At 47.6% G+C, this 24,026-nt stretch overlaps 1 protein-coding gene across 1 annotated transcript in view; it reads right to left on the bottom strand.

Moving 5' to 3' along the window:
- The window catches only part of LOC135054734 (zinc finger protein OZF-like), a 114,821-nt gene that overhangs the window by 9,573 nt on the left and 81,222 nt on the right, over positions 1-24,026 (bottom strand). The window contains exons 2-3 of the mRNA XM_063958029.1: positions 19,406-19,494; positions 5,360-5,471 (exon numbers count right to left, since the gene is read on the bottom strand). Coding sequence (XP_063814099.1) covers positions 5,360-5,471; positions 19,406-19,429 — 136 coding nt within the window. The 5' untranslated portion in view covers positions 19,430-19,494. The remainder of the gene's footprint in view (positions 1-5,359; positions 5,472-19,405; positions 19,495-24,026) is intronic.

A 24,026-nucleotide genomic window follows, 5' to 3' on the forward strand; every position in this document is an offset into this window, starting at 1 on the left:
TTCCCATTTCAACAGTCCCGTCGAACCTCCCTCAAGGTTCAGTACTAGGCGGGCCTGGTCATAGATGTGTGATGTAGTGAGCAGGGATCCCAGATTGCGTTGTATGGAACAGTCAAGGACAATGGACATACCTCTGCTTCCCAAGATAGGGAGTATTGAATCAACGTAACTACATGCATGCAGGAAGGGGAACAGAGGTATTGACAACATTGGAAATTTATCTTGGAGTTGTATACGTGTCGAGAGAGTAAACGATTCTGGTTGTAAAAATGTAAATATGTAACAGAGGCCATGCCTATGTCATTCCTTAAAAATCAGGGATATGAGGTGGGTGCAAGTTGGGGTTTCCCCACAACGGCAAAAATATAGATTGGTAATGTAATAGTCGCAACCTGAGGCGCAAGGTTGGCCTTAAATGAGGGCAGGAGAGTCTGAGGTGGCGTATGTAATAAAGAAACCAAGTTCCAACCAGGTGTTAAAGCTTGGTCTAGACAGCTGTTTGAATAAGTTTGGGACCCACTGATCCAGTCAGAGGCTATTCTAAAATTGGCCGCCAGGGCATAAGAACGTAAGCATGGCAGATTAAGGCCTCCCAGGTCACATTTCTGCTGGAGTTTAAATAGGGAATTCTGGGGTGTTTGTTTGCCCATATTAATTTAAAAAGAGCTTTGTTCAAGAGTGATAACAAGTGTTTAGAGGGATACATTTGTAAAGTTTGGAGGATATCGAGGAATCGGGGGAAACTGATTATTTTAAAGAGATGGCAGCGGCCAACATACGTTAAAGGAAGGTGGGCCCATTTTGAAAAATCCAGGAGGGTTCTCTGAAGTAGAGGGTTGTAATTACAATCATGTAATAAAGACGGGTGACGTGGTATCTGTGTGGTATCTGTATGCCTAAATATGTGAGGCAGTTGTTCTGGGCGCAATGGAATAGGAAGGAACCTCGCCATCCACGCTGTCCCTCTGGGAAAAATGCTAACGCCTCCATCTTATGGTAATTGATTTTAAATCCTGAGACCATTTCAAAGTCTGTTAACAGAGCGAGCACTTTTGGGATGGCTGTTTTCGGGTTGGAGAGATAGAGGAGAATGTCATTGGCAAAAGCTGAAAACCTCACCTCCTCCTCCCCAATCATTATCCCTCTACAAAAGGGGTTCCCCAAGAAAGTGTCTAAAAAGTGGGTCTATAGCGAGGTTAAATAGTAAAGGGGAGAGAGGGCTGCCTTGTCTCGTTCCACTGGTCAAATTAAAACTACGGGTATTATTAGAATTGAAAGTTAAAAAGGCTGTGGAATTATTGTAAAGGGTGGAAACACTTGTAGGAAGGGAGTACTAAAGCCCTGTACCTGGAAAATTCAGGAGAGATGGGCCCAGGAGACTCGGTCAAATGCCTTATCGGCATCGTAACTCACCTTTCTTCTAGTTTTTAATAATTGCGCCAACAGTTGATAGTGGTCTATGGCGGTGCTCCTGTCCTGAGCGCTGACAAGCCAATTGCTGCAGCAGCAGCACCAACAATCCTGAACACAAGCTTCTTAATAAGCTGGGAAAGAATTGTGTGTAAAAAGAAAAAATCCTTTGTAAAAAAATAGAAGCAAATTGTGGAGATCTCTCCACGTGTACCTTCCCTTGAGGCACAGAAAAAACACTGAGGTACCTTTGGGAGTATGGAGGGGGTGGAGAGTTACTAATTTAAATATTTAAATGTGCCTATCCCTGCTAACGCCCCGTCCATATCACAAGAGTACTTCAGTGACCCTAGTGGAGGAAAAACAAACGCTGGTAAACGCTGAGTGGATTCAGTCGCTAATAGTGTACAAACGCCCTACTGTGAACATGGACGCCCAAGTGAACACCTGGGTCCTTTAGATACACAGCGTCTCAGACGGAAGCGGGAAATTCGTTCATGGCAGGAAACTCGGAGGAAACTGGTCATGAACCAGGGGGAGGGGAGACCAGGGAAGCACCTTACTCCCCACTGCTGACATCAACCCTAGGGATCCTGGCCTCATACTAATCCCTGGAGCCTATGATCCCTGGGGCCTAGCGCTGGTGCACCCAAAGTGTCAGCCGTGTCAGCGATTGTTTAGTAGCCTCCTCCCGAAACAGTAAGGCTGTGTCTTGCTTCTCTCCCGCTAAGCGGAACTGACGCCTTACATTCTTCCCGTGCGCCGGCCACAGCCTGATAACGTTAGCTGGACTTGTTAGTACATCCTACACAGACGCTAGGCGAAACAGCACTGTACATGTTGGTAAGCACTGTCGCGTCCTGGCGGAGAGTTATCGGTGCGACTCTTTCTAAGGTGTATGTAAGACGCTTTTTAGAAAACTCGCCCAAAAAAACGTAAAACTATAGAAATAAATCAAATAACAAGTTTATGGCTGCCAAAATCAGCAGCACAAAGATCGTGGTCTGGCTCCTGCCGCATCAACAAAAAAAATTAATTGCCTGAGCCAGGAGGCGGAGATATAGGGGACTGGCCCATTGCATTCTGGGAGGCCAAAAGCTTTTGTTAGTGCCAATCTACTGACGCTAGCTCATATCCCAATGTTTATTCTGTGGCTAATATGAGGACCCTGCAGGAGAAAACAAGTAACAAAAACCGTGACCGGCCTCTACACAGATGTTTCCTTTTTTACTGTTGCTTCACCTGTACCACAAAATGGCCCCTCCTTGCAGGCTAATCCCCGTGCAACTCGGCCATGCAAAGCATCTTTCACACTCTAAATTAGCATTTTTATTAAAAAAAATTTTTTTAAAACCATCTCGGCAGTAAAAGTGTGTACAGTGATCACTGTGGTGTGTGACATTTGTGTACCTGTGTGCGAATGAGTCTGATCCTATGTAAGAACTGCTCCGACGCAGCGGGTGCAGCTTTTTCACAACGAGTTCTGTTGTGCTTCATCTGTGACTTTGTATGTGTAATGGGTGTAGTACTGGTGACCGGCGGTCCCCTGACCGCCGGTCAGCTTACAGACGCCGGGATCCCGGCAGCATACCGACGCCGGGATCCCGGCGGGGAGGAGCGAGTGCAGCAAGCCCCTTGCGGGCTCGCTGCGCTCGCCACGCTGCGGGCTCGGTGGCGGCCTACGGTTGCCACGGGTTCTATTCCCACTCTAGGGGTGTCGTGGACACCCACGAGTGGAAATAGTCCCTGTTGGTCGGCATGCCGACCATCGGGATAGTGAGCCATCGGGCTCGTGGAGGAGGTCATGTGACTGTCGGTCAGCTGACCGGCGGTCACATGAATTACCACCCTGTGTAATATACCACTTTCTGTGCAGCTAAAGTCTGCGGGATAAGAGATTAGTGCAGTGACAGAGGAGGGTGCGGGATAAGAGATTAGCGCAGTGACAGAGGAGGGTGCGGGATAAGAGAATAGTGCAGTGACAGAGGAGGGGGGGGATAAAAGATTAGTGCAGTGATAGAGGAGGCTGCAGGATAAGAGATTAGTGCAGTGATAAGAAGGTGCGGGATAAGAGATTAGTGCAGTGACAGAGGAGAGTGTGGGATAAGAGATTAGTGCAGTGACAGAGGAGGGTGCGGGATAAGAGATTAGTGCAGTGACAGAGGAGGGTGCGGGATAAGAGATTAGAGCAGTGACAGAGGAGGATGCGGGATAAGAGATTAGCGCAGTGACAGAGGAGGGTGCGGGATAAGAGATTAGCGCAGTGACAGAGGAGGGTGCGGGATAAGAGATTAGCGCAGTGACAGAGGAGGTTGCGGGATAAGAGATTAGCGCAGTGACAGAGGAGGGTGCGGGATAAGAGATTAGCGCAGTGACAGAGGAGGGTGCGGGATAAGAGATTAGCGCAGTGACAGAGGAGGTTGCGGGATAAGAGATTAGCGCAGTGACAGAGGAGGTTGCGGGATAAGAGATTAGTGCAGTGACAGAGGAGGGTGCGGGATAAGAGATTAGCGCAGTGACAGAGGAGGTTGCGGGATAAGAGATTAGCGCAGTGACAGAGGAGGTTGCGGGATAAGAGATTAGTGCAGTGACAGAGGAGGGTGCGGGATAAGAGATTAGTGCAGTGACAGAGGAGGGTGCGGGATAAGAGATTAGCGCAGTGACAGAGGAGGGTGCGGGATAAGAGATTAGTGCAGTGACAGAGGAGGGTGCGGGATAAGAGATTAGTGCAGTGACAGAAGAGGGTGCGATAAGAGATTAGTGCAGTGACAGAGGAGGGTGCGGGATAAGAGATTAGTGCAGTGACAGAGGAGGGTGCGGGATAAGAGATTAGTGCAGTGACAGAAGAGGGTGCGATAAGAGATTAGTGCAGTGACAGAGGAGGGTGCGATATAAGAGATTAGTGCAGTGAGAGAGGAGGGTGCGGGATAAGAGATTAGTGCAGTGACAGAGGAGGGTGCGGGATAAGAGATTAGTGCATTGACAGAGGAGGCTGCGGGGATAAGAGATTAGTGCAGTGACAGAGGAGGCTGCGGGGATAAGAGATTAGTGCAGTGACAGAGGAGGGGGCGGGATAAGAGATTAGTGCAGTGACAGAGAAGGGTGCGGGGATAAGAGATTAGTGCAGTGACAGAGGAGGGTGCAGGATAAGAGATTAGTGCAGTGACGAGATTAGCGCAGTGACAGAGGAGGGTGCGGGATAAGAGATTAGTGCAGTGACAGAGGAGGGTGCAGGATAAGAGATTAGTGCAGTGACGAGATTAGCGCAGTGACAGAGGAGGGTGCGGGATTAGAGATTAGTGTAGTGACAGAGGAGGGTGCGGGATAAGAGATTAGTGCAGTGACAGAGGAGGGTGCGGGATAAGAGATTAGTGCAGTGACAGAGGAGGGTGCAGGATAAGAGATTAGTGCAGTGACGAGATTAGCGCAGTGACAGAGGAGGGTGCGGGATTAGAGATTAGAGCAGTGACAGAGGAAGGTGCGGGATAAGAGATTAGTGCAGTGACAGAGGAGGGTGCGGGATAAGAGATTAGTGCAGTGACAGAGGAGGGTGCGGGATAAGAGATTGGAGCAATGACAGAGGAGGGTGCGGGATGAGAAATTAGCGCAGTGACAAAGGAGGGTGCGGGATAAGAGATTAGAGCAGTGACAGAGGAGAGTGCAGAATAAGAGATTAGTGCAGTGACAGAGGAGAGTGCAGGATAAGAGATTAGAGCAGTGACAGAGGAGGGTGCGGGATTAGAGATTGCTGTAGTGACTGAACAAGGAGAATATGCAACTCTTTTCAACACATAGGGACAAAGTACTAAACCTTGGAGAGAGATAAAGTACCAACCAATCAGCTCCTGTCACTTTTCAAACACAGCCTGTAACATGACAGTTAGGAGCTGATTGGCTGGTACTTTATCTCTCTCCAAGTCTTAGTACATCTCCCCCTTATATCACTCACCTGTGCTGATATCTGTGGGGATTTCCTCCTCCTTACACTGCTGATCACCTGTCACATACGTCTCCTCTTCTCCCTCTATAGCTTCTTCTTTAATATTAGTCAGCTCTTCACCCTATTTACCCCACAGAACAATAAAATACATTAATAATGTCTAATTATCATTCATTCAGAATAAACAGAAGTATATCAGTGAATAAGACACACAGCTGCTCTACAGAAAACAGGATTTTAATTACCTACCAGTAAATCCTTTTCTCGTAGTCTGTAGAGGATGCTGGGGTCCACATTAGTACCATGGGGTATAGACGGGTCCACTAGGAGCCACTGGCACTTTAAGAGTTTAATAGTGTGGGCTGGCTCCTCCCTCTATGCCCCTCCTACCAGACTCAGTCTAGAAACTGTACTCGAGGAGACAGACAACTTCGAGAGAATGATTTTACACAGATAGCAGCAAGATTCACACCTGCTCACACACAAGGCAAACCAAGCTAACTAGCTTGAAAACCCAGCAACAGCTGAATAACATTACTGAACCAAGTAATAACGCATTACATAACCAAGAACAAAGCAGTACTGACCAAGTAACCACTGCAGGATAACGAAGCGCTGGGGGGGCGCCCAGAAACCTCTACGGATTATGAGAAAAGGATTTACCGGTAGGTAATTAAAATCCTATTTTCTCTTACATCCTAGAGGATGTATGTGGATGTACCAAAGCTCCCAGAAAGGAAGGGAGAGCGCGGAGGTTCCTGCAGAACTGATTGACCAAACTTCAGGTACTCAGAGGCCAAAGTATTGAACTTGTAGAACTTAGGAAACGTGTAAAGCGGAGACATCCCGAGCAGCCGCCAAAGACGAACCCACCTTACGAGTAGAGTGGGCCTTAACAGATTTTGGGCAAGGCACTCCTGCCGTAGAATAAGCGTGCTGGATAGTGAACCTGATCCAGCGAGAGATCGTCTGCTTAGAAGCAGGACACCCAAGTTTCTTGGGATCATACAGGGCAAACAGAGAGTACGATTTTCTGTGACAAGCAGTCCTCTTCACATAGATTTTCAGAGCCCTTATAACATCCAAGGACTTTGACGGAATTGAGGAGTCAGTAGCCACTGGCATGACAATAGGTTGGTTGATATGAAAAGCCGACATAACCTTTGGAAGGAACTGCTGACGTGTCTGGAGCTCTGCTCTATCTTCATGGAAGATCAAGTAGGGACTTTTGCAAGACAAGGCCCCCAACTCCGACATACGTCTAGCAGAAGCTAAGGCCAACAAAGTAACAGCCTTCCACGTGAGAAACTTGACCTCCCCTCCTGTAGAGGCTTAAACCAATCCTATTGGAGGAACTGTAACACCACGTTAAGATCCCAGGGCGTCGTAGGCGGCACAAAGGGAGGCTAGATGTGCAGAACCCCTTTCAAAAAAGTCTGAACCTCAGCGAGGGAAGCCAGCTGTTTCTGGAAGAAAATGGATAAGGCCGAAATCTGGACCTTTACGGATCCCAACCTCAGGCCCATATTCCCACCTGCTTGCAGGAAGAGGAGAAATGTCCCAGTTGAAACTCCACCGTAAGAAATTTCTTGGATTCACACCAAGATACATACTTTTTCCAAATGTGATGGTAATGTTTAGATGGTACTCCATTTATAGCCTGTATCAGGGTAGGAATGACTTTGTTTGGAATTCCCTTCCGAGCTAATATCTGGCGTTCAACCTCCATGCTGTCAAACGTAGCCGTGGTAAGTCTTGATAAGTGAACGGCCCCTGTTGTAACAGGTCCTCCCGAAGAGGAAGAGGCCTCAGATCTTCCAGCAGTAGATCCAGAAGATCCGCGTACCAAGCCCTTCTTGGCCAGTCCGGAGCAATGAGGATTGCCTGAACTCTTGTTCTTCTTATGAGCTTTAGAATCCTTGGGATGAGTGGAAGTGGAGGAAACACGTACACCGACTGGAACACCCACGGAGACACCAGGGCATTCACTGCCACTGCTTGTGGGTCCCTCGACCTGGAAAAATAACGCCGAAGCTTCTTGTTGAGACTGGAGGCCATCATGTCTATTTGAGGAACCCCTCAAAGATTTGTCACCTCCGTGAACACCTCTGGATGGCGGCCCCATTCCCATGGGTTGATATCGTGTCTGCTGAGGAAGTCCGCTACCCAGTTGTCCACTCCCGGAATGAAGATTGCTGACAGTGCCAATGCGTGTTTTTCTGCCCAGAGGATGATTCTTGTTATCTCGGACATTGCAGCTCTGCTCTTCGTTCCGCCCTGTTGGTTTATGTAGGCCACCGTCTGTACATTGTCCGACTGCACTTGAATGGCTCGATCTCGCATAAGATGTGCCACTTGGAGAAGATCGTTGTACACGGCTCTCCATTCCAGAATGTTTATTGGAAGACTGGATTCCAGACTGGATCACCTTCCTTGGAAGGTATCCCCTTGAGTGACTGCGTCCCATCCCCAGAGGCTTGAATCCGTGGTTAGAAGGATCCAGTCCTGAATCCCGAACCTGCAGCCCTCCAGAAGGTGAGACATTTGCAACCACCAAAGGAGTGAAATCCTTGCTTTTAGCGACAGACGAATCCTCAGATGCAAATGTAGGTGAGACCCCGATCACTTGTCCAGGAGATCCAGTTGGAAGGATCGAGCATGAAATCTTCCATACTGTAGAGCCTCGTAGGAGGCAACCATCTTCTCCAGAAGGCGAATGCACTGTTGAATCGATACCCAGGCTGGCTTCAGGACATCCCGGACCATTGTTTGAATCACCAATGCTTTCTCCTCCGGTAGAATCACCCTCTGTGCTTCCGTGTCGAAGATTATCCCCAGGAAAGAAAATCTGCTTGTCGGCTCCAAATGTGACTTTGGAAGGTTCAGGATCCAACCATGGTCCCTGAGTAGATGAGTCGTGAGAGCAATAGACTGCAACAACTTTTCCCTGGTCGATGCCTTTATCAGCAGATCGTCCAGATATGGGATTATGTTCACCCCCTGTTTGCAGAGGAGAACCATCATCTCTGCCAACACCTTGGTGAACACCCTCGGTGCCGTGGAGAAGCCGAATGGCAGTGCCTGGAACTGATAGTGACAGTCCAACAGGGAAAATCTGAGATAAGCCTGGTGCGGCGGCCAAATCGGAATGTGGACGTATGCATCCTTGATATCCAGGGATACCAGAAACTCTCCCCACTCCAGACCTGAGATCACCGCTCTCAGACTCCATTTTGAATTTGAACTCCCTCAGATAAGGGTTTAACGATTTCAAGTTCAAAATCGGTCTGACCGAACCATCTGGTTTCGGTACCACGAAAAGGATTGAATAATAACCTCTGGCTTGCATATGAGGCGGAACTGGGACAATGACCTGTCACTTTTCCAGTTTTTGGATGGCTTCCTGTAGGATAGCCCAGTCTGCCAGAATGCTGGCAAGCCTGATTTGAAGAATCGGTGAGGCGGAAGTTCTTGGAACTCCAGTCTGTACCCCTGGGACACAATATCCTGCACCCAAGGATCCAGGCCGGACGACACCCAGAGGTGGCTGAGACATCTGAGCCTCGCAACTACCATCACGTCCTCCAGGCTTCGCGGTCCACCGCCATGCTGAGGATTTTGAGGAATCAGAACGAAGCAGGTTTCTGTTCCTGGGAGCCTGCGGGTGTAGGCTTTTTGGATTTTGCACGACCACCTCTAAAGAAGGTGGTAAGAGGCTTGGACTTTTTTGTCTTAGCGGTCCGAAAGGACTGCGATGCAGATGAAGAAAAAGGTTTCTTCGCAGAAGGCGTAGCTGAGGGAAGAAAAGGTGACTTACCCGCGGTTGCTATGGAAATCCACGCATCCAATGCTTCCCCAAACAGAGCCTGACTTGTGTAGGGTAGGTTCTCCACACTTCTCCCGGATTCCGCGTCTGCAGACCATTGGCGTAGCCAGAGACCCCTGCGAGCTGAGACAGACAAGGAAGATATCCGTGCAGTCAGCATACCCAGGTCCTTCATGGATTTCACCGTGAACCCCGCAGAATCCTGTATGTTACGTAAAAACAATTCAATGTCACGTCTATCCATTGTATCCAAATCCTCTAGTAACATGCCTGTCCACTTTATTATAGCTTTAGAAATCCATACCCAGGCAATAGTGGGCATCAATGCCACTCCTGAAGCAGTGTATATGGATTTGAGAGTAGTGTCAATCTTACGATCAGCCGGTTCTTTTAACGCGGTAGATCCAGGGACAGACAACACCACCTTTTTTGACAATCTGGACACAGATGCGTCAACTATGGGTGGGGTTTCCCATTTTTTTCTATCCTCCTCAGGGAAGGGAAAAGCAAACAGAACCCTTTTTGGGATCTGGAATTTTTTCTCCGGGTTTTCCCGGGATTTTTCAAATAGAGCGTTTAAATTACTTAGACGCAGGGAAGGTTAGCGAGGCTTTCTTATTGTCTGTGAAGTAAGCCTCCTCAACCTGCTCAGGTGGTGTGTCAGTAATGTTTAACACCTCTCTAATGGCCTCAATCATGACCTGCACCCCCTTTGCAAGGAATGCTTCCCCCCTCAGCACATCCCCATCACTGTCTGCTGTGTCAGAGTCGGTATCCATGTAGGCTTGCATAACCTGGGCAAGCGCACGTTTCTGTGGGTATATGCTAAGGGATTTTGAAGGAATAGGAACAGAACCTGACCAAACTGCCATAGAATTCTTTCAAACCTGAGTTTCAGTCTCAGTATGAGCTACCCTAGTAGAGATCTGAGAGATCATTCCCTTAATAGAGGTCAACCACTCAGTAATAGGGATCTGATACAAGACATTATATTACTGTGTACATGGAATGGATTCCACTGGAGAAGGATTGTCCTCAGCAGCATAAGACACAGAGGGGGTCATTCTGAGTTGATCGTAGCTGTGCAACATTTTGCACAGCTACGATCAACTTTCCTGACATGCGGGGGGACACCCAGCACGGGGCTAGTCTGCCCCGCATGTCAGTCCGGCCCCCCTCGCAGAAGTGCAAAGGCATCGCACAGTGGCGATGCCTCTGCACTTCAGGAGTAACTCCCGGCCAGCGCAGTTTTAGCGTGCTGGCCGGGAGCTACTCCTTCGTCCCTGGCCCTTAGCGGCTGCGTATGACGTCACGCAGCCGCTGCGGCCCGTCCCCCATTTGGTCCGGCCACCCCTGCGTTGGCCGGATCGTGCCTACGAAACGGCGGTTAAACGCCGCCATTTTGCCCCCTCCCGCACATCGATCGCCTCTGCCCGTCAATCAGGCAGAGGCGATTGCTGTCCTGCTACGGCCATCCGGCAGGCGCCTGCGCAGCAGGGATCCGTTCGCTTTGCTGCGTGAAAACGCAGCGATCGAATTGGTCGGAATGACCCCCAGAGTCCCTAGACATGGCTATGTGAGAAAACAAACCCCCCCACACACAGGAAAATGCCAGACACAGTTTCCCCACAAGTATGCCACAAAGAATCACAGAGCTTGGAGCCAGCCCACACACAGCACTTCCCCAGGTAGAAATAATACAACTACCTGGCGCTGACTGTGTATCTTAATAGACTACACAGTAATTACACAGCCACCCCCCCTTCTACAACCCCCTGGTACCGCACAGGATAGCTGGAGTTGCGTGGAGGGACAGCTCTCCCTGTCAGCGTCTCTGTACTGGATCTGCAGGCAGGAAAATGGTGCTGAACACTGCTGGGTCCGCTCTGAGAAGCTCCGCCCCCTGAACATGGCGCTGCTTCCCGCTCTTCACTTCTTTATACTGGCCTGAGGTATGGTGCTGGCAGCGTTACCGAGGTCCCTTTCAGCCTTTGTGACCAGTGTAGGGTATAGGCGCTGGCTCAGGGCGCCCCTCATAGCGCCACCCTGTGTACCGCTGAGCCTCCGGAGCGCAGTTAGTACTGTGCTCCCGCCCTGTTGCCGCCATCTTCACACCGTCTCCCCGCTTGCCAGGGGGGCCAGTGACTCACACGCCACCGGAATCTTCTGGCTCTGTTAGGGGGTGGCGGCAGGCTGTGGGAGTGAGCGGTCGCCTGGGGGCGGCTAATGATCATCACCCTCAGGAGCTCAGTGTCCCGTCAGCGGAGATAGTGGCCATTAACCTCTCAGGGTTGGACACTACTCCGCCCCCCCCAAGTCCCACGAAGCAGGGAGTATGTTGCCAGCAGCCTCCCTGTGCCTAACTCTATTAAAAACAACAAAACTAGAAAATCTCCTGTGGTGCTCCCCTAGCTGTGACCGACTCCTCCGGGCACATTTTCTAAACTGAGTATCGTAGGAGGGGCATAGAGGGAGGAGCCAGCCCACACTATTAAACGCTTAAAGTGCCAGTGGCTCCTAGTGGACCCATCTATACCCCATGGTACTAATGTGGACCCCAGCATCCTCTAGGACGTAAGAGAAAAGTCACTTTGTAATGTGATGACACCCTAATTTCTATTTCTCTGACGTCCTAGTGGATGCTGGGGACTCCGTAAGGACCATGGGGGAATAGCGGCTCCGCAGGAGACTGGGCACAAAGTAAAAGCTTTAGTACTACCTGGTGTGCACTGGCTCCTCCCCCTATGACCCTCCTCCAAGCCTCAGTTAGATTTTTGTGCCCGAACAAGAAGGGTGCACACTAGGGGCTCTCCTGAGCTTCTTAGTGAAAGTTTTAGTTTAGGTTTTTTATTTTCAGTGAGACCTGCTGGCAACAGGCTCACTGCATCAAGGGACTAAGGGGAGAAGAAGCGAACTCACCTGCGTGCAGAGTGGATTGGGCTTCTTAGGCTACTGGACACCATTAGCTCCAGAGGGACCGATCACAGGCCCAGCCTTGGAGCTCGGTCCCAGAGCCGCGCCGCCGGCCCCCTTACAGAGCCAGAAGCAAGAAGAGGTCCGGAAAATCGGCGGCAGAAGACATCCTGTCTTCCACAAGGTAGCGCACAGCACCGCAGCTGTGCGCCATTGCTTCTCAGCACACTTCACACTCCGGTCACTGAGGGTGCAGGGCGCTAGGGGGGGCGCCCTGAGCAGCAATAGAAACACCTTGGCTGGCGAAAATGCATCACATATAACCCCCTGGGCTATATGGATGAATTTTAACCCCTGCCAGATTTCCACAGAAAAGCGGGAGAAAGGCCGCCGAGAAGGGGGCGGAGCCTATCTCCTCAGCACACAGGCGCCATTTTCCCTCACAGCTCCGCTGGAAGGACGTCTCCCTGACTCTCCCCTGCAGTCCTACACTGCAGAAAAGGGTAAAAAAGAGAGGGGGGCACTAATTAGGCGCAATATTAACAATACAGCAGCTATAAAGGGAGAAACACTTATATAAGGTTATCCCTATATATATATATAAAGCGCTCTGGTGTGTGCTGGCATACTCTCCCTCTGTCTCCCCAAAGGGCTAGTGGGGTCCTGTCCTCTCTCAGAGCATTCCCCGTGTGTGTGCTGTGTGTCGGTACGTTTGTGTCGACATGTATGAGGAGGAAAATGATGTGGAGGCGGAGCAATTGCCTATAATAGAGATGTCACCCCCTAGGGAGTCGACACCTGAGTGGATGGCTTTATGGAAGGAGTTACGTGACAGTGTCAGCTCTTTACAAAAGACAGTTGATGACATGAGACAGCCGGCTAATCAGCTAGTGCCTGTCCAGGCGTCTCAAAAACCATCAGGGGCTCTAAAGCGCCCGTTACCTCAGATGGTAGATACAGACGTCGACACGGATACTGACTCCAGTGTCGACGGTGAGGAGACAAACGTGACTTCCAGTAGGGCCACACGTTACATGATCACGGCAATGAAAGAGGTTTTAAACATTTCTGATACTGCAAGTACCACTAAAAAGGGTATTATGTGGGGTGTGAAAAAACTACCCGTAGTTTTTCCTGAATCAGATGAATTAAATGAGGTGTGTGATGAAGCGTGGGTTTCCCCCGATAAAAAACTGATAATTTCTAAAAAATTATTGGCATTATACCCTTTCCCGCCAGAGGTTAGGGCGCGTTGGGAAACACCCCCTAGGGTAGATAAAGCGCTCACACGCTTATCAAAACAAGTGGCGTTACCGTCTCCTGATACGGCCGCCCTCAAGGAACCAGGTGACAGAAAACTGGAGAATATCCTAAAATGTATATACACACATACTGGTGTTATACTGCGACCAGCAATCGCCTCAGCCTGGATGTGCAGCGCTGGGGTGGCTTGGTCGGATTCCCTGATTGAAAATATTGATACCCTGGATAGGGACAGTATATTGTTGACTATAGAGCATTTAAAAGATGCATTTCTATATATGCGAGATGCACAGAGGGATATTTGCACTCTGGCATCAAGAGTGAGTGCGCTGTCCATTTCTGCCAGAAGAGGGTTATGGACGCGACAGTGGTCAGGTGATGCGGATTCTAAACGGCATATGGAAGTATTGCCTTATAAAGGGGAGGAGTTATTTGGGGTCGGTCTATCGGACCTGGTGGCAACGGCTGGGAAATCCACATTTTTACCCCAGGTCGCCTCTCAGCATAAAAAGACGCCGTCTTATCAGGCTCAGTCCTTTCGTCCTTATAAGGGCAAGCGGGCAAAAGGCTCCTCATTTTTGCCCCGGGGCAGAGGAAGGGGAAAAAGACTGCAACAGACAGCCACTTCCCAGGAACAGAAGCCCTCTCCCGCTTCTGCCAAGTCCTCAGCATGACGCTGGGGCCTTACAAGCGGACTCAGGCACGGTGGGGGCCCGTCTCAAGAATTTCAGCGCGCAGTGGGCTCACTCGCAAGTGGACCCCTGGATCCTTCAGGTAGTATCTCAGGGGTACAAATTGGAGTTCGAGACGTCTCCCCCTCGCCGTTTCCTGAAGTCTGCTTTACCAACGTCTCCCTCCGACAGGGAGGCAGTATTGGAGGCAATTCACAAGCTGTATTCCCAGCAGGTGATAATCAAGGTACCCCTCCTGCAACAAGGAAAGGGGTATTATTCCACGCTGTTTGGGGTACCGAAGCCGGACGGCTCGGTGAGACCTATTTTAAATCTGAAGTCTTTGAACACTTACATACAGAGGTTCAAATTCAAGATGGTGTCACTCAGAGCAGTGATCGCGAACCTGGAAGAGGGGGACTATATGGTGTCTCTGGACATCAAAGATGCCTACCTCCATGTCCCAATTTACCCTTCTCATCAAGGGTACCTCAGGTTTGTGGTACAAAACTGTCACTATCAGTTTCAGACGCTGCCGTTTGGATTATCCACGGCACCCCGGGTCTTTACCAAGGTAATGGCCGAAATGATGATTCTTCTTCGAAGAAAAGGCGTTTTAATTATCCCTTACTTGGACGATCTCCTGATAAGAGCAAGATCCAGAGAACAGTTAGTAGTCGGAGTAGCACTATCTCAAGTAGTGCTACGGCAGCACGGCTGGATTCTAAATATCCCAAAATCGCAGCTGATTCCGATGACACGTCTTCTGTTCCTAGGGATGATTCTGGACACAGTCCAGAAAAAGGTGTTCCTTCCGGAGGAGAAAGCCAGGGAGTTATCCGAACTAGTCAGAAACCTCCTGAAACCAGGGCGAGTCTCAGTGCATCAATGCACAAGAGTCCTGGGAAAGATGGTAGCTTCCTACGAAGCGATTCCATTCGGCAGATTCCACGCAAGAACGTTCCAGTGGGATCTGCTGGACAAATGGTCCGGATCGCATCTTCAGATGCATCAGCGGATAACCCTGTCCCCAAGGACAAGGGTGTCTCTTCTGTGGTGGTTGCAGAGTGCTCATCTTCTAGCGGGCCGCAGATTCGGCATTCAGGACTGGGTCCTGGTGACCACAGATGCCAGCCTGAGAGGCTGGGGAGCAGTCACACAGGGAAGAAATTTCCAGGGCTTGTGGTCAAGCCTGGAGACATCACTTCACATAAACATACTGGAGCTAAGGGACATTTACAATGCTCTAAGCCTAGCAAGGCCTCTGCTTCAGGGTCAGCCGGTGTTGATCCAGTCGGACAACATCACGGCAGTCGCCCACGTAAACAGACAGGGCGGCACAAGAAGCAGGAGGGCAATGGCAGAAGCTGCAAGGATTCTTCGCTGGGCGGAAAATCATGTGATGGCTCTGTCAGCAGTGTTCATTCCGGGAGTGGACAACTGGGAAGCGGACTTCCTCAGCAGACACGATCTCCACCCGGGAGAGTGGAGACTTCATCCAGAAGTCTTCCACATGCTTGTAAACCGGTGGGAAAAACCAAAGGTGGACATGATGGCGTCCCGCCTCAACAAAAAACTAGACAGGTATTGCGCCAGGTCAAGGGACCCTCAGGCAATAGCTGTAGACGCTCTGGTAACACCGTGGGTATACCAGTCAGTGTATGTGTTCCCTCCTCTGCCTCTCATACCCAAGGTACTGAGGATTATAAGGCGCAGAGGAGTAAGAACCATACTCGTGGCTCCGGATTGGCCAAGAAGGACTTGGTATCCGGAACTTCAAGAGATGCTCACAGAGGACCCGTGGCCTCTGCCTCTAAGAAGGGACCTGCTCCAGCAAGGTCCCTGTCTGTTTCAAGACTTACCGCGGCTGCGTTTGACGGCATGGCGGTTGAACGCCGGATCCTAAAGAAAAAAGGCATTCCGGAGGAAGTCATTCCTACCCTGATCAAAGCCAGGAAGGATGTGACCGCACAACACTATCACCGCATTTGGCGAAAATATGTTGCGTGGTGTGAGGCCAGGAAGGCCCCAACGGAGGAATTTCAACTGGGTCGATTCCTGCATTTCCTGCAAACAGGAGTGTCTATGGGCCTAAAATTGGGATCCATTAAGGTTCAGATTTCGGCCCTGTCGATTTTCTTCCAGAAAGAACTGGCTTCAGTTCCTGAAGTTCAGACGTTTGTCAAGGGGGTGTTGCATATACAACCTCCTTTTGTGCCTCCAGTGGCACCTTGGGATCTCAATGTAGTCTTGGGATTCCTCAAATCACATTGGTTTGAGCCGCTCAAATCTGTGGATTTGAAATATCTCACATGGAAAGTGACCATGTTGTTGGCCCTGGCTTCGGCCAGGCGTGTATCAGAGTTGGCGGCTTTGTCTTGCAAAAGCCCATATCTGATTTTCCATTCGGACAGGGCAGAACTGAGGACTCGTCCTCATTTTCTCCCTAAGGTGGTGTCAGCTTTTCACCTGAACCAACCTATTGTGGTGCCTGCGGCTACTGGGGACTTGGAGGACTCCAAGTTGCTGGATGTTGTCAGGGCCTTGAAAATATATATTTCCAGGACGGCTAGAGTCAGGAAATCTGATTCGCTGTTTATCCTGTATGCACCCAATAAGCTGGGTGCTCCTGCTTCTAAGCAGACTATTGCTCGTTGGATTTGTAGTACAATTCAGCTTGCACATTCTGTGGCAGGCCTGCCACAGCCAAAATCTGTCAATGCCCATTCCACAAGGAAGGTGGGCTCATCTTGGGCGGCTGCCCGAGGGGTCTCGGCTTTGCAACTTTGCCGAGCAGCTACTTGGTCAGGGTCAAACACGTTTGCAAAATTCTACAAATTTGATACCCTGGCTGAGGAGGACCTGGAGTTCCCTCATTCGGTGCTGCAGAGTCATCCGCACTCTCCCGCCCGTTTGGGAGCTTTGGTATAATCCCCATGGTCCTTACGGAGTCCCCAGCATCCACTAGGACGTCAGAGAAAATAAGAATTTACTTACCGATAATTCTATTTCTCGTAGTCCGTAGTGGATGCTGGGCGCCCATCCCAAGTGCGGATTGTCTGCAATACTTGTACATAGTTATTGTTACCAAAAATCGGGTTATTGTTGTAGTGAGCCATCTTTTCTAGAGGCTCCTCTGTTATCATGCTGTTAACTGGGTTTAGATCACAAGTTATACGGTGTGATTGGTGTGGCTGGTATGAGTCTTACCCGGGATTCAAAATCGTTCCTTATTGTGTACGCTCGTCCGGGCACAGTATCCTAACTGAGGCTTGGAGGAGGGTCATAGGGGGAGGAGCCAGTGCACACCAGGTAGTACTAAAGCTTTTACTTTGTGCCCAGTCTCCTGCGGAGCCGCTATTCCCCCATGGTCCTTACGGAGTCCCCAGCATCCACTACGGACTACGAGAAATAGAATTATCGGTAAGTAAATTCTTATTTTAATACTCCTATCTGCAATTGCTTGTATTATCTGTGCACATAAGAAGGGGCTATTGTACAAATACAACTCCTAATCTATCTGTAAACCTTTATTATATACATTCTCTAGTAAAGGATACATTGGTTTGAAAACTGGGAACATTTATTTTTCTGATTCTGAGATTTTATAGATATATATATAGATATATATATATATATATATATATAGATATATATATATATATATATAAAATATATATATATATATATATATATATATATATATATATATATAATTGAAGAGTATATGCGCTGATCCACCAAATCACAATCTTTTCCAAAGTTAATTCGATGCTCCTGAAGAAATCACCTTTAATTTGGCAAGTCCTCTGCAGCCTCCTCAAGATGTGAGCCGTACCACGGGCTCAATAATTACCATGCAAGAGAAGAATGAGGGGCGCGGAGTATAAGTGTAAATGCAAACAGTTCATTTAATTGTAGTACATAGATACATACATCTTAGTTTAGAATAAACGGCACAGTCAGTCCCCCTCGGTGTCTCCGGAACACATCCGATATGGAGACCTCCCGCCGGCGCTTCACCGCTCACCGTTCTCCGGTTAATGCGTTATAGAATCAGGACAGCATGTAGGACGTAGGCTCGTCACTTTAGTCGTTATCACGCGTGATAACGACTAAAGTGACGAGCCTACGTCCTACATGCTGTCCTGATTCTATAACGCATTAACCGGAGAACGGTGAGCGGTGAAGCGCCGGCGGGAGGTCTCCATATCGGATGTGTTCCGGAGACACCGAGGGGGACTGACTGTGCCGTTTATTCTAAACTAAGATGTATGTATCTATGTACTACAATTAAATGAACTGTTTGCATTTACACTTATACTCCGCGCCCCTCATTCTTCTCTTGCATATATATATATATATATATAAACATTTCACAAGTGCGCTAGAAAAAGTGTATTTCTATCTACATAGATAGATATATACACACACACACACACACATATATATGTATACATATGGTACTGTGCAAAAGTTTAAGGCAGGTGTGTACAAATATGCTGCAATAGGAGAAAAGATTGTGTTTTCCTGTTTGATTATATTTTAGCGCTATCAGCTACAACCACAGTCTTTTTCCAGGTAGAGCACTGGGAATCACTTGACTGTATTCCGCTTCAGTAGATGACTGCACTGGAGTGTGTTGTGACCTCAGGGATTATATTCCACCAGAGTTCGGCCAGTGACATGGATGCCTACATACCCCTGTAGTGCCTGCCCCTAGCCTTCACCTTGTCCCCCGTTACTGCCCTAGCTATCTGCCCTTACCCCCTACCTACCCCCAGTACTGCCTGTTCCTAACCACCTCCTTGACCCCCAGGCACTGTCCCAACTAATGTCTTCACTTACCTCATTCATATCCCAGCACTGCCTGCCATTACCCCCTGCTACCCCAACTTCTCCCTGCCTCTACTCCCAACACTACCCCAACTGCTGCTTACCCTTAACACTTCCACCCCAAATGCTACCTGCCCCCAGCTCTGCCCAAGCTGTCACCTGACCCAACACTGTCCTCATCCCCCATAATATGTGATGAGACCCAACAGTGGAGTAAGATCCCAATTTATTAAAGTGAGAGGTCCCTGGGACCCACACATTTTTTGACTCAGCGTGATCATTACACTACATAGCTTAATTATTGTGGATATTTTAATTCTGTGTTAGTAATAGAGATGAGTAAGGTTCCTGTGTTAGTAATAGAGATAAGAGTGACATCACTATGACACTCCCAGACTCCCTCACCTCCCCAGTCAGATCCCTGTGTTAGTAATAGAGATAAGAGTGATGTCACTGTGACACTCCCAGACTCCCTCATGTCTCTAGTCACTAGATGGATCATCTCTAAAGTAAAGTTTAATAAACTTCAAACATTTGATTTCTGACCTTGTACATTCTTAACGTTTCCATGATGGCTTCTGTACAGGACTGTGTCCTCTGTAACGTCTCTGTGCACGTCTCTCAGCTTAACCACTCTGCAAATAGGCGAGAATAAACACACATGTAAACTGAAGAATAAGGAGCACACTAATTGTAGTATGTGTTTACCCCAGTAAATTAAATTGCTATATTTAAGAACGGCCACTTTTCCAGTCATTAACATAGAATAAATAGGCCTGTCAGAAGGCAGCGCAGTATAGCAGTCACCATTTATTACAGTGAGGGAAACCCATCCTCTCAGTGGAAGCCCCCATTATTTCCCGGAGTGTGCGGATTTGGTAACACAGTGCACCACAATGATTATAATTGTCACCGCTACTCACAGTAATAATATATAGTGACATGTTATTGATGATAAAGATGGAAGCCATATTTGTTCATAGGACTCCATTTTATAATTGACATCTTACAAACTGTTTCAAATAGTTTTTCAGCTTAGAACTGGCACAGGAAAGAGTATAGACCTGTACTTTGTTTGAACCCATATTGTGAAGCTATGACCTTTATCTAAGATATACTTTCCTTGCACAAAATATATTGTCAGCAGCTAAATGTGAAGGCTTCAAAGGCATTTTGTCAGTTTGCGGTATAACAGGAACGGAAGCAGAACCAGACATATGTAGATTATGAGTTTAACAAAAGTCCCCTGTTGCCCCACATAAAACCGCAAACTGGAATTATAGCGTTGCTAAGAAGATAGGAGTTTATTAACCAATAGGATAAGAAAAGTATGTTAACCAATAGAATTAAAGAGATCATTAACCAATAGGATTATGTTTTGTGTAAGGAAGCTACGCCACTGTATGCAAATATGTACCTCTTTATAATGTAATGTTTTCAGGAAATAAAGCAGCTCCGCACTATTATTCCTCACTGAACACACGTGGCTAGTTATTACAAATGTTAATTTGTTGACTGGTCACTGGCTGGAGCCGTGTATGAACCTGATTCTGTCTGACTGAATGCGTGCTTGAACTTGGTTAAGCAAAGGGTGCCCTTTCCTGGGTTCACCTTTATCATATGGAGGTTCCGAATCCGAGATCCCACATCACCTGTTGAACAGCGGACGACTGGGCGGACGGTTCCTGGACTGAGACTCAAAACCCATGCATGGTACGTAGAGATATTACTCTGTAGACTCTCATTCCTGCTAATTGTCCACTCTGTTCCGCTGGGAGACAGGGATTGGGATTGCGTGCGCAAAGGTCACTCAGTAAACAGGTTTTTCTCATTTTCATTCTATCTCTTGCTTATATGTGCTTATATATGTTACAAAGGCGTATGAATCAATGAATGTGAGTCTGAATTTATCCTGAGTATTTAGAGTGTGTATACATAATCAACTGACGGGTTGTTAAACTGGATGTTGCTGCAGCCGCCTTCAGTGGTGGTAGTGGCTCCTGGGACCTGTGAACTTGATCTGTATACCTCAAATAACAGGCGATTGGAGTGGCGTAGTTAAAACGTCCAATGAGTCTGGTCAGGTATTTTGGTGCGGTAGCGATCCTACACGCATGCTCAGGTGACCCATGTGGCATCTGAGGGCTAGAACACTGTCTTGTTTGTCTTTTAAAGAGAACTAGAACGTAGATTAAGTCATTGTTACAGCAGTATAAATGTAAATTAGTGTAGGGAGACTTTAGAAAGAACTCAGAGTTATAAAACAAACTTGTCCCCTTGGTAAGTGTGTAGTACTTTTAGTAAAGGCACACCACGATCAGACATTTTATTTACATTATATTTGTAGTCCAGGAGAAGCTACCCTATTTTCTGAACCTTGGGAAGAAGGATTTGGCATTTTTGCACCAATTTGTTGCCATTTCAGTCCTACAGTAAGAGACATTGGAAGGAAGTGGTCAGATATACTTACTGAATTAAAAGATTCAGAGCAGTATATTGCACACAATATAAGAGTCTAAGTTGTACTCACGGTAGAATATCATTGCATCCGACTTGCATACCTTGTTAGTACCAAAAAGCACGTCCTGTCACTTTAAAAATTATAGCGTACAGAGTTAAGAAAAAAAAAATCAGGAACGGAAGCCGTTTACAAAAAAATTTTCTCTCTCTCTTCCGTGAGCTGTAACCACAGACGGGTGCAAACAATGAATGCAAGGTAAATGTCCTGTCAGGATTGTGTCTGCATAGCAATCATACATAAGTTAGGGGAAGGACATCCATTTATTTTAAAAGCAGTAGTGCAGTCTGCAGAAGAAGGGGTTTGGAAAAATAGAGAAAACCCAGATGATGTGTTCATATTGATGGGATGTCATTTCATTCCAAAAGATAGTAACATAGGTAAAAATTGGTTACAAATCACCTCTGTTCCAGGCAATTATCCTCACAGTTGTATCTCTGAGGATCCGTTAGATCCAGGCTACTGATATTTCCCGGATTTTTAATTCTTACTGGCCATAAGAATGGGAAATACAAATACTTATCCTTCGGATAAAGCACCTCGGAGTGCCATGGACATTATGAAGAATGTACATGGTGAGCAATGCTTGAAGGGTATGAGACGATTGTTTCAACGGGCAAAAGTGACTACTGATGGCATTCTAGACCCGGATAGGTTGAAACAAATTAGGGTAACCTATGGGAGATATGTGAAGGATGATAAACTGGAGCGTAGGTTTGAATTGTGGATTGACACGGCTGAATTACTTCAGTATGAAAAAGAGTTAGAGGAGGCAGACCAAAGTCAGGAGCAACTGTCCCTAATAAGTTTGGATGACTGGGAAGATGTAGACACAAGACAGGACACAATGATACATAGAGGTCCCAAGAAAACCAAAGGGTATCCTTACTGGGCATGTCCAAAGTGTGGACATTGTAACCCACCAGATGACACAATATGCCCAGTTTGTCAGACACCCTGGTCTTACAAATGTAAACCCTGTGAAGGACCAAATGTTAAAAAATCCGTTAGATTTCCTAAACCTATCAGTGAATGGCTGCCATTACTTAAAAGTAAGAAACCTACAAAGTATACTTGGAGATGCGGATGCCCTAAACTTATACATTGGCAAACTAAAGAGTGCACAGCATGTAATGTCAAAAGACCAGGAGTGCATCCTAAACACACTGGATGTGTTGTCTCTAGTCTGGCATCTGCACCTCCAGCATATATTGTACCCGAGGGATCAGTCCCCTATGGATTGTATCCGGTATGTACACAGGATTCAATCACACCGGCTGTAGCAGCTGGGAATGGTAATGAAGCCCAGGCAGAGCGGCGCAGAACCACAACATGGTACAAGCCATGGACAAATACAGAACTGTTAACTATAGTCAAGGACATGCTAGATGTTAAACTTCAACCCATGGGGTTTCTTAGGCAGGTTAAAAGATTAAGAATAATTTATTATGCTACATGGCTAACTCTAGATGAAGTAACAAAAGCCTCTGCAGGAGATCTGATTGCGGGTCAAATAGAGCAAATGCAGCCTAACCCTCCAGGTGCAGCACTTGCCATACCTGCTGAAAATGAGCGCAAAGCTTGTGCTTCTGGCCAGACGTGGATAGCAAAATGTGAACTTTTCTGTAATCGCCTGGTACAAAATGCACCAGCAGCACAAGAACACAGACAAAATAAAACAGAATCAGTACAGCAGTACTACGATATCATGCACAGACGGCATACTGATCAAGGCTTTAATATGACAGAGCCTAGAAACATTAGAGTATTCAAGACTGCCTTCCTTAATGGCCTATCCCCCACCCTAAAGGAAGTATTGTACCGTAGCAGGCCAGAAGCAGGGACATTGGCTCCAGATGTGATGCTCACTATCTTGCGTGCCATTGAACATAATAATCAGGAAAAGGCTGACAAAAAGAAGTCAGCTCCACAGACTATTTATCTGGTCCAATAAGCACCAGGTAAATTCCAACAGGATACCCACAAACAGGGCTCTGATAACAGATTCAGATCTAATGCTGACACAGCAAGGAGACTGGGTCTGTGTTTTGCCTGCAATAAAAAGGGTCATCTTAAAAAGGACTGTCGGAAATGGAAAAATCAGCAAGACACTTTGCAGAAACCATTTCAGAGCAGCCACAATTCTCAAGACAAACACAAATCAGATTAGGAACACGGCCCCCGAGTGCCCACCTTTCCCTGCATAGTATCTAAGGCAGGACCCCAATGTAATTTACCTCTAACTCTTGATGGAGGCCCAACCATCCAGTGTTTGGTGGACACCGGGGCAGCCAGGACTGTAATAAGAAAAGACTTAGTGCCCAAAAATCTAATCTCAGTCGATCATGTACCTGCTACAGGTTTACATGGTCAAACACAGTTTCCACAACAATCCAAACCAGTAAAAGTTTCTGGCCCAGAGGGTAAATCAGTTGTCACACAGTTTCTCATATCTGAAGACTGCCCAGTAAACTTAATAGGAGCAGATCTTTTATCTGCCCTAGAAGCCTGTATAACATTTAAAAATGGAACTGTGTCGATTTCAACTCATGCTTGTGACAACCAAAGAATTGCTTTTGATACGTACATGTTTGTCTCCTCTCAGGAGTGTGACTCCCAGAGTACTTTGCTTCCTGAATTGTTTCAAAC

The sequence above is a fragment of the Pseudophryne corroboree genome, chromosome 3 (assembly GCF_028390025.1).
Source record: "Pseudophryne corroboree isolate aPseCor3 chromosome 3, aPseCor3.hap2, whole genome shotgun sequence".
NCBI classification, from domain to species: Eukaryota; Metazoa; Chordata; class Amphibia; order Anura; family Myobatrachidae; genus Pseudophryne; species Pseudophryne corroboree.